The sequence below is a fragment of the Brachyhypopomus gauderio genome, chromosome 17, assembly GCF_052324685.1.
Source record: "Brachyhypopomus gauderio isolate BG-103 chromosome 17, BGAUD_0.2, whole genome shotgun sequence".
Lineage (NCBI taxonomy): Eukaryota > Metazoa > Chordata > Actinopteri > Gymnotiformes > Hypopomidae > Brachyhypopomus > Brachyhypopomus gauderio.
The window spans coordinates 6913042-6924607 of record NC_135227.1 but is presented as its reverse complement, the minus strand read 5'-3'; the positions used below and the strand labels follow the sequence as shown (position 1 = coordinate 6924607).

The 11566-nt window shown below is 38.9% G+C and overlaps 1 protein-coding gene across 1 annotated transcript; it reads left to right on the top strand.

Moving 5' to 3' along the window:
• Window positions 1-570: 570 nt before the first annotated feature.
• LOC143480095 (b(0,+)-type amino acid transporter 1-like) lies at window positions 571-11196 on the top strand. The gene is made up of 7 exons (XM_076977575.1): window positions 571-1278; window positions 7767-8363; window positions 8551-8684; window positions 8771-8900; window positions 9149-9273; window positions 9952-10039; window positions 10427-11196. Exons 1-7 carry the CDS (start codon window positions 580-582, stop codon window positions 10655-10657), a joined length of 2004 nt encoding a protein of 667 aa, XP_076833690.1. The 5' UTR covers window positions 571-579; the 3' UTR covers window positions 10658-11196.
• The last annotated feature ends 370 nt before the right edge of the window (window positions 11197-11566 follow it).

Sequence of the window (11566 nt, the reverse complement as noted above, 5' to 3'; positions counted from 1 at the left end):
CCATAACGCTGCCTTAGCCAATCGCTTACTGACTTGTTAAGTTAAACAGGTGTTACACTGAGAACTGTGACCTATCGAGATCTGTTACTCCTCACTAGCCTGAGCAGAGAAACTGTTCTATACTTGGGAAATATATGTCCCTCTCGATTTTTATGAATGCAATGATGGAAGGATGTGTTTGGTTGGAAGAATGTGAGTGGTTTATTGTTGCAAAAAGTTAAAATAAGTGAAATCTAAAATAGATTTGCACATAAATGAGTATGAGTGCACATAATTAAGCTATTATACATTATAATTGACAAAAGAACATATGAGTCTAAGTTTAATGTATGTGAAAATCTTTTAAAATAACACATTAACTTCAGATTTCAACCAAAGTGGAAAGTTATAGCAGATGTTAAATGAATGGCCAGAGACAGAATAACAGATTCTCTTCGGCTTAACGCAAATGTAAAGTGGATGGTTTATTATTAACCATAATTTTTGGAAGTACATGTGTAAGCTAAATTGGAGGACGTCTTACATTGTATCCTTAAAAACTTCATTTACCGAGACCCGTCTTCAGTCAACATTGCCAGTATGAACAGTGCACCTCAGAAACTGCAGCTGCGACCAGAGGTGGGACTGGTTGGAGGGGTGTCCCTCATCGCAGGGGTCATGATCGGATCAGGGATTTTCATGTCCCCACAGACTATGATGCGGAATGTCATGAGTGCAGGAGCCAGTTTGCTGATATGGGGCTGTTGTGGCGTTTTGTCTATGCTGGCATCTCTCAGCTATGCCGAGTTAGGTACAGTCATTCGTGAGTCTGGAGGAGACTACATCTACATTCTACGGACGTCAGGCAGATTGATGGCTTTTATTTATGCCTTCATCTATGTTGTGATTGACAGACCATGCAGTGCAGCGATACAGGCATTAATTGTCTCCCAAAATGCAGTGTCCCTCTTCTATCAAGGCTGTCCACCTCCTGCTCTGGTGGTAAAAGCTGTAGCTGCTGTTGTGCTCCTTTTCGTGAGCACCATTAACTGCATGAATGTGCGCTTTTCCATAACCATCTCCATCTGGCTTTTGGCAATTAAATTTCTTGCATTGGCAGTTATTGCGACTGGTGGCCTAATAATACTTTTCCAAGGAGACGCTGTTGGTCTCAAAAACTCGTTTGAAGGGACCAATTTCAGCATTTACGCCATAGGAATGGCTTTCTATCAGTGTCTGTGGTCCTATGGAGGCTGGAATAACCTGAACTATGTGACAGAAGAGACTAAACGTTCTGAGGTAATCATTTTAAACTTGTAAAACAGGAATTTAATTACTTTCTTTGAGTATTTTACATCTATCAGATTAGTATACATATCGCACAGTAACTTCAACTTTAAAGTAATGGCATTGTTCTAATTTATTCCATTCAGTCAGTCAGTCAACGCATGTTTACCATGTGATGGTTGGTTTTTTTTTTTTTTTTTTTTTTTTTTTTTTTTTGCATTCGAGCTAAAGGCTAATGTATTGGACACTATTTTGCCCAAACTCTTTTGTGAATACATTGCCAACTGGTTTGCTTTAATAGACATTAAAGCTATGTATGATACATTTTACATAAATAAAAAAAAAAAACGCAGAATAGCATGTATAGTGCATATTGCATAGTGCATGTTTAAAATTTCAATATATTATCATATTTTAGATTCATAGATTTTTAGCTAGTCCCACATTTAACAGATAAAAGATACTGGGAATAGTTAAATTGCTATCACATTAGACTGCATATCACATAGTAAGAACAATTAAAATTTCTGGATATGGATTTGACAATGAACATTTTTTCTAATGTTTTGTTCTAATTTAGGCAATTCAGTTGCTCAGCCCATGCATGTCCGCTGTGTGATGATTGTTTTGCACCAAAATCATTCGTGAATACACTGCCAAATGTATTATACATTTTACATTAGAAAAATCGAAAATACAATGCACAGTGATTTATAAGTCCAACTGAAAATATATGGCCTAATATATATATATATATATATATATATATATATATATATATATATATATATATATATATATATATATATATATATATATATATTAGGCCTGTGTTGAAAAAATCGATTTACTGATTCAGAATCGATTCGCATATGATGATCTGATTATCGATTCGTACGTCCAAAGATCGATTTTTTAGTGAACTTTTACCCCCGCCTCGTCACTGAATTCACGCAGGCGTGCTAGGTCTAACTAACTGTAAAACGACTTGGCGTCGGACAGTGCCGGTAACGACGATAGTCAAATCGGAAATCTAAAAACAGAAGGACAGTTTATCCAGTGTCAGTGACTATTTACAGTTAGTCCCTGTCACTGACCGTTTACCCAGTGTTTTTATAGTTTAAAAAAAGTTTTAAATGTTCTTGTAACGTTGGGCGCAAGGCGATGGACGAGACAGAATCCTTTGCACGTGATGATGAGACGAGCCACAGGTGAGGACTATCACAAGACGCACCCGCACCCGCACCCACGGAGATACACCGACGTAGACGATTAGACGCAGACGACGTTAACACGCCCAAAAGGGAGGGGTCGGGGACCGTAACGTGAGAGTTCTGTTCTTATAATCTCACTTTAAAGAAAAATACACGTTTACATTTTATACTTTCAGTTTATTAAGTGTGAGCACTTTTAAAATAAAAATGCATTTGGTAGCAACAGCTTTTGGGTGAATTCTTAATTATTTCAATCATAATAATAATGCACTGGTTAGTGTCCCAGTAGGAGCCCACTGTTGCAGATATAGACACCTCAAAGATGTCCTCTGTTTATTGTCCTGGATTACCTTTCTTGAAGGTAGATTTATGATGACCCTTTTCACCTGTCTTCCAGCCATCAGTAACTACCAACTACCAGTAACTATTTGCTGATTAATATCGATATAATACTAGTTTTAACATGTTGCTTCTGTACACAGTCAGGAAACAGCTCAAATGCATTTTTAATAACACTAAACCCCGAATTGGATCGAATCGGATCGAATCGATTAAATCTGATTAAATCGAAAAAAATCGATTCTTAATCTTCAGAATCGGAATTGGATCAATTCTTGGAGTTTGAATCAATACCCAGCCCTTATATATATATATATATATATATATATATATATATATATACACACACACACACACACACATCAGGTATACATTAGAATAGGTATATGTAATAGAAAGAAAAAACTTAGTGATGTCATGTTTTACTATTTCTGATCTCTGGTACTGGATAGCGACCAGATGTGTCCAAAATGTCTCCAATCTTGGTGCATGAGAAAGAATTAATGTCAATGAATGTCTACAAACATTCTGTCATCAGGAGATGTGGCACCAACCTGCAGGTGGCCCACCAGGTCAATTGTACATAAAAAGGACACCAGTGATGGGGAGCCCCTGACAGAAGTGGCCTCTCGCTTACATTTGGTCTGCAGACATGGAGACTGGGTCACAGCTGTCTGCGCAGGGAAGATGCATGTAGAACAGTCCTGTCATCCTTCTGAAATGGAGAGTCTGTTTCACAGTTGGATAGTGAAAGGTGGAGGTTTGGGGATGGTGGTGGTGAATTAAGCACCTACCAACTCACTCACCTCAAGTGGCCATACATGGATCTAACATGGTATAAAGCTGTTTCACCAGTTTTTGCTTCCGGTTGGTGCCACGAGTCTGAAGCTTGGGAAAGAATTTTGTATGCCTGTGAGGCAATCCTGGTGTTTTTTCCAAAGGAGGTGGTAACATGAACCATAGCTAACTTGGAATCCAGCAGGTCCTCATGGTCTCTGGTTTGATGTAGCAATGTTATTTTTACAAGTCAATAATTCTCTCACTCATAAACACAGATGAACACAGCTGTTGCAACCAAATCATTGAGGCATGGGAAAGCTGGATCCCAGCTGGATTAATCTGAGTTATCTTACAGCAGTCAGGCTAGTTTTAAGCTAAAAAATCCAAAAAAAGAAACAGGCCATGCTCAACAAAAAACAAATGTTAAATCCAAAAACTGAATCAATGATGATAATTGCACAGCTCTCAAATAATTTGCAAAATAATAATTGAACTTTATTGGATAAATCATGAACATGAGTCTTTTGGCCGTAGATTTTCATCTGTGTGTCCCTAACATTCCAACCACTAATTCACCTATATAGTGTAAACACAAGTGAAGAAGTCAGAAGCAGGCAGGGTTTGACGGAAGTATGTAATCAAACTCTGTTTTAATATCTAGACAGACATAAACAGAATCAAGGTAACAAAAACAAGATTAGGCATTACCAGGAAAAGACATAATGGTAAAACCAAACATGAATGAACAAAGAAAAAAATAAGGCAAAAAGAATAACAAAACAAACCATACAAAGTCACAAAGTGCAAGGAGGTAAATACAATACAACACAAAGGACAAAAAGAAACCACAGGACTTCAATACTATACCATCATGAAAATCCCTTTGTGACATCATTAAGGGGTCGAAAGAAATTACAATCGTTACTCATTATCCCAACGGAAGTATGTAATCAAACTCTGTTTTAATATCTAGACAGACATAAACAGAATCCAGGTAACAAAAACAAGATTAGGCATTACCAGGAACAGACATAATGGTAAAACCAAACATAAATGAACAAAGAAACAAAAAGAATAAGAAAATCACAAAATGCAAGGAAGTAAATACACTACAACACAAAGGACAAAAAGACCAACTAAAAACTATTGAGGTCCTGAAACCACAGGACTTCAATAATATACCATCATGAAAATCCCTTTGTGACATCATTAAAGAGTCAAAAGAAATTACAATCATTACTCATTATCCCAAATTCTATAAGAAAGATTTATGATCAAAATGAATATGAAATTTAATATCGATTACTCAACAATATAATTAAAAAATTTAAGTAGAAAATAAATCTTGGAATTAAAGGGAAATCACTGAAGCCACCATTTTTTCTACTGAATAACTAAAACATTTAAACAAAATGCGATGCAAGTCCATTGACCTGTGTCCCTGTGATGTCATGACAAAAATAAATAAATTGTAATGTACTGCGCGAGGCAGAACAGGGAGGCGGACACAAACACTGAGGAGAGTGACATTTATTAAATGGAATTCTAAAAGCAGAGTCGAAATACCGGGCACGGGTCATAATGGGAGGGCAATCCGGACATGAAATGTACACAGGCATACTAACAGACAAGGAAAACAACAAGGCAGGCTAACTAAGGAAGGACAGGCAAAACACACGGATGACGGGTAACACAAAAGCGCAAACGGCAGTAATCACAATGAACAGGTATGAACAAAGTAAACAAAATGACCGATCCAGACATGGGAGACACAGGGACTAATATACATGGAACTAGACAAGGACCAGGTGACAACACTGATGACATGGGCGTGGAAGACAATGGGAAACCAGGGCAACAGACAAGCAGGGCGGGATCAACGGGCAAGAACTACACAGACACGAGGAAACAAGGGAAACTGGAGTGACAGCTAGGAGAGGGGGCGTAGCCCTACGTGACATAAATAAATTAAACAATTTAAAGAAAATAAGAAATTGTAATTTTTTACCATTGGAAACATGTATATAGCAAATATACCAAGCCTCCCTCTGTTTCTCATGGTCACCACCTCTTGGTATTTGATTTACCATCTTCAAATGCATGAAATGTAATGAATCCCTTTCTAAATGCCTAATTACAGAGGTATTTTTGTATATATTCCTGAGTGCACATTTATGTTTACAAATACTTGTTTTCAATGATGCTGCTATTTACAAGAAACAAACAAAAAAAACATTGTAATCAAAAGACAGAAAGGAGTGATTCACAGTTCAGATTACTTAGTTAAACATAAACATTGTGCTGCAGCTTGCTGAGGAGAAAAATGTTGGAATAAATGATAGTATAGAATGTATAACTCTCTGAAGACATCTTTAAAGACACTTTAACTTAGTCTTGACCAGAGGGAGAAAGTACAGTGGACATTAAATGAACGACCAAGGGCACACACACCGCTTTTCACCTGTCTGAAAACATGGAAGTGGAAGGTACTGGTTATACTGGGTTCAAGCCTTTAATTATTCACTGGTTCAATTGGAGAAGGTGCAGAGTATTCTACTGGAAGGCTAGTATGCTACTGTCTCTCATCGCAGGGGTCATGATCAGACCAGGGATTTTCATCTGCCCGCAAACTGTTTTTCTGAACGTTGGCAGTCCATGTGCCAGGTTGCCGACATGGACCTGTTGTGGCATTTTGTCTATGCTGGCGTCTCTCAGCTGTGTTGGGTACAGTCATCCGTGACTACATCTACATTCTGTGCACTTCAGGCAACTTGATGGCCTTTGTTTTTGCCTTCAACACTTTTGTTCTTGTGAGCCCAGCCATCTCAACTGTTTTGGCAAAGAGTTTGCAGTTTCTATAGAGGAGTGTTTGCCATCCATCCTGAACTGTGTAAATAAAATTATTGTTCAGGAAAGACTCTAGACTCTATCCAGAATATTTCACTTGCTTTGCTCCTGAAAACAACTTTAACATGATTTTAGCAACATGTTTGAGGTCTGTGTACTGCTGTACAGTGAAGTGATGTCCACTGAGGCATTTTCGTTGTATAAGTAGTTCAGATGCTTCTCTGCTCTCTGCATTCACGTCAACACTAAAGACACGTGCACTGGCTCTACTGGCACTCAACATGCCTTTGTCACCATGTGTCACGGATAAGGTGACGAGCAGTTTCTTTTTTCTTTCTTTAGGTTTAATTAGAAGCAGAATAATGATTAAATCCATCTACCCTGACAGTATACCTGACAGGCCACAGGCCACAGATCTGCACCAAACTGGTTGTTTAATGAACTACCTTACGGGCAACCTTCCATTACCTCATCAAACTGAAAATAAATATGGCTATAGAAATTAATAAAGGTGTTCAGGCACCTGCTGAACATAACATTTACAGTCCTTTAAAACAATTTACTTAAAAGTAATAGCTTTGGTAGTAATTCATCATTAATCATTCTGTGCTACCCCTTTAAGTATTATTGTTTACAGTTTTACTCATGTAAGTATTACTTCAGAACACTGAAACATGTCAGCCCTGAAAAGTCAGACAAAGCTAACAGAACACAGAAAACTAACTTGAGTCCTCCCTCCTTATTCTCAAGACTACAGAAGGGAGTGAAAGGGAGGACAGCTCAGAACTGCTGGGACACATGTGAATGAGGACACTGAACAATGTCAATCAGCACATGTCCCAACTAGCACATGTCCCTTGACACTTATCTGTCTTTAATATGATTCTGCAGTCTGCTGCACACTGGGCCCTGATGTTTTAGCACTTGACTGTTAAATTTACTTTTTTACATTTTATATTCATACCAGAATTGTTCATGTTCCCTAAAAATGGTGGATGGCATACATGATAATGTACAGTTACCATAGCAAGAAGCATAGATAGAAAAATCTGTGATATGAGTTGTGATAACGAGACACCAAATGATAACTGAACAACAAACTGCCATAAAAGTTAATATTTGCGCACAATACTTTGTACTTGGCTTCTCTTTGCCTTTTTATTCATCTAGAAGTGTTGGCGTCCATTTCACATCTACTTTGCCACCATGAAAGAACTCGAGCCTCTACAGCTCCATTTGAAGCGGGAGATAGGGTTAATCAGTGCTGTGTCTCTGGTAGCTGGCACCATGATGGGATCAGGGATTTTCATGTCCCCACAGTCTGTGTTATCTAACATTGGGAGTCCTGGAGCTAGCTTGGTAATCTGGCTCATGTGTGGCCTGGTGACTATGTGTGCTGCGCTGTCTTATGCTGAACTGGGTACCATCTTCACGGAGTCTGGCGGCGAATTCCTCTACGTGCTGCGAATCTATGGATCCTTGCCTGCTTTCTTCGTGGCGTTCACATTCACATTTGTGTTGAAGCCCTCTAGTATGGCCGCCATTGCCCTTGGATTTGCCAGGTATATTCTAGCTCCTTTTTACCAAGGATGTGCTCCACCAGTGGTGGTGGTGAAGTGCACTGCTGCAGCGTGCATTCTGGTCGTGGCCTTCGCCAACATCTTGAATGTACGCGTGACCATGGCTACTCAGGTTGTCTTCATGGCAGCCAAAGTGATCGCTCTGATGGTGATCGTGATTGGAGGAATACTGACGATGGCCCAAGGTAGCTTAGAAAGCTTAAGCAGTTTAGACATTGCCTTTAAGGATACAAACTTGGGTGTGAGTTCCATAGGAATGGCTCTGTATCAAGGCCTCTGGTCCTTTGCTGGCTGGTACAGTTTAAACTTTGTGACTGAGGAGGTGAAAAGGCCTGAGGTGAGATTTTCTGCTGAAGATTTGGAGACAATGTCTTGATATTTTTAATTTGTGGAAAATATTGTCTCCTTCTACAACAAAAATGTTATGATACCATGTTTTGACAGACCTGAATTTTTTTACATATTATAAAATGTTAAGTGTCATGAAGTATTTACACTGAATTTATCACATCTCTCCATGTAAGGTCATTCTACCCAGGGCGATAATGATTGCCATTCCCCTGGTAACAGTCTTCTACTTGCTGGTCAATGTCAGTTATCTGGCTGCCATGACACCTCGAGAGATGATGTTCTCCACTGCTGTGGCTGTTACCTGGGGGTACGTTCATATACAGACAGCACTCACTCATAATATGTATTTCATACATTGTGTGATGGTGACCTCTGCCTTGTCTCTGTTGACAGTAATAAGGTGCTCGGAGGCTGGGGCTGGGTCATGTCCATTGCAGCAGCCCTGTCATCTTTTGGTTCTCTGAATGGATCTTTCTTCAGTGGAGGGCGAGTTTGCTTTGTAGCTGCCCGAGAGGGACATTTGGTAAAGTAAAAAAACAAGAGACAAAACAAATAAGACATTCACAATGTGTTCAGTGCTGATGGTTAGCTGAATCATGAAACAGTTTAAACCAAGTAGAGCATGATGTGTTTATCTACACATTTGCGTGACACTGTAATTTGTACCAAAAACACATCTGCCACAACAGTCCCAGCACATGAAAAAAACGTCACGTGTTACTTATGAAAGGTAAGTCACATGATCCTCACATTCAACCAATCATCTTTCAGCCTGACATCCTGTCCATGGTGCATGTGCGACGCCTGACTCCCTCTCCTGCCCTCATCTTCACCACTATCATCTCTCTCATCGTGCTCATTCCTGGAGATTTTGAGAGCATTGTCAACTTATTCGGGTACACCCAACATCTGACACATGTGCACATGTTGCTCTGACAGTACAATCTGCTGTTGGCTAAACAATGTTACAGCAGCATACAGAGGTTTTTACTCACTCACCTTATCAGTAGAGATAGTAGAGAAGTAATTTTATGAACAGCACTTTTCATGTTGCTATGCTCGTAGTTTTACTAAGTCAGCACGATGTCAATAAAACTTGGTTATTAACATAATTGTTGTACTTCACAGATTACAGAATAGTCCTGTTTTGCATTATCATTGTTATCATTTTGCTAAAAATTCTTTCTACATCAGATAGTTTTATGTACTAAATTAGCCTATTAAAATATTATTACAGTTGTATAAAAACAGCACATTTCCAAATAATTTAGCTATAATTATTTTCTGTAATGGCAATATAAATATTCAATTCTGGTTTTGTTTACAGTATATTTGGTTTGTCTTAAATAATGTGATGCATGTCTTGTTCTATTTTAGGTGTTGATTATATTATATTAATGAAATCAATTTTACCTTTTAAGAAAGAGAGTTGACAGGGTTATCATATTTTGTGAAATAGTATAACATTTTGTCTGTTTGGTCCTAGTTGTTTTACACATTCCTAACAAGTAATAACTATAATATTAATATTATAATATTGCCTCCAGTAATTCCACTCTTGATGTGTCCATCAGCTTCACAGGCTGGTTCTTCTATGGACTCACATTATCAGGACTAATCTATCTAAAAATCAAGAAGCCGGAGCTTCCTCGAGCGTACACGGTGAGAGAAGTCACAGGCTTACAGTTCGCAGGAATTAAATCCCAACACATTTTTATTATTAGACATATGCATTTAAAAAATCTATGTGGTGTGGTACAGATCTATATGATTAGTTATTAAAATACTTCTTGTTATTTTTAAATAAATATTACTACAGCTCATGCAGTGGGCAGTGACCGTGCCCAGCCTCAAGGGCAGGTGTTTTAGGTGGCACATGTGTGCTCTGACCCCCTGACCAAGAGCCAGCTCCTGGACATGGTAGCCAGAATACCCCTTTGCCATCTGAAGTTTCAGCCTCTGTTCCATCTCTCACTGCTTGTGTTCATAATAAATCCAAGCACATGCTCACCCGTGCTTCAGCCCTTCTGTTTCATATTATCCTCTCAGGTGCCCATCATTGTCCCTATCCTGGTGCTGCTGGCAGCTGTGTTCCTGGTTCTAGCTCCCATCATTGACAATCCTCGTCTGGAGTACCTGTACGTTACCCTCTTCATCCTCAGCGGAGTTGTCATTTATGTGCCATTAATTCACTTCAGACTATTCCCAGGCCTGCTGGACAAACTCACTGTCTTCCTCCAACTCTTCCTGGAGGTGGCGCCCACTGACAAAAATCTGTGAAGGGCCAGAGTTCTTCCAGGTTGTGGGGCACTGCTTTTCTGCTACTTTCCCCATCTTACCTTTCTGTTACCACTCTGTCACTGCTGGTGAGTGTTTAGGACACAATATTTTACAAAGTAGCCAAATAATTTAAGTAAATAATCTTTTTTTGTTAGAATCTGTCTTTGAGCATTATGTTGTGGTGGGGACTTACCACACAGGTATGTCTTCTGAATTCAGAACAAACCTTTCGGCACTTTTTGGCAAGCTCAACTTGAGCTGAATAATTATTCCTTCCAGGTGAAAACACATGTTTCTTATTTCTAAACATATATAAATTGTAGACAGAAAAAACGTCTATAACAGTTTGTTTCATTTCCTTCATTATTACATTTTGTATTTTATGTTTAGTTCTGAGTAAAGTGATTTTAATCATAAAAAAATCACTAAAGCTCTCTAAGGAACCTTGTTCAAAATAATCACATTTCCATGTGAACAAATAATGATACTCATGTAAACTTCAAGATATTTTGGGATTCTGAAGGAAACAATTAAAATTTCTTTCCTCCTGAACATTTCCTTAGTTTTTTTTTTTCCAGAGAAACCTGCAAATATTAAAATGCTGCAGAAACACTGTAACAGAATGTGCCAGAGTAGAAAGTGTAAATTAGCAATACTTCAGTAGTAAATTGTAGTAAAACATGGAAAAAATGCAGGGTACTTTGCATTTAGTGAAACATTAACTGGGGCAGTCATTTTCTGGTGTTAGGGAACTGGTCTTGTGACCGGAGGGTCGTGGGTTTGATTCCCAAGCCTGAGGCCATGACTGAGGCACGTAACCCCAACTGCTCCCCGGGCGCCAGTCCAGGGCTGGCCACCGCTCTGGGCATGTGTGCACCACAGCCCCCTAGTAATCACTAATGTGTGTGT

Bases quoted from the DNA above. Each gene is read 5' to 3' on its own strand.
- LOC143480095 (XM_076977575.1), top strand. From the start codon at position 580: ATGAACAGTGCACCTCAGAAACTGCAGCTGCGACCAGAGGTGGGACTG. The intron at 8,685-8,770 runs GTACGTTCATAT...CTCTGTTGACAG, and splicing joins GCTGTGGCTGTTACCTGGGG to TAATAAGGTGCTCGGAGGCT. The intron at 8,901-9,148 runs GTAAAGTAAAAA...ATCATCTTTCAG, and splicing joins CTGCCCGAGAGGGACATTTG to CCTGACATCCTGTCCATGGT.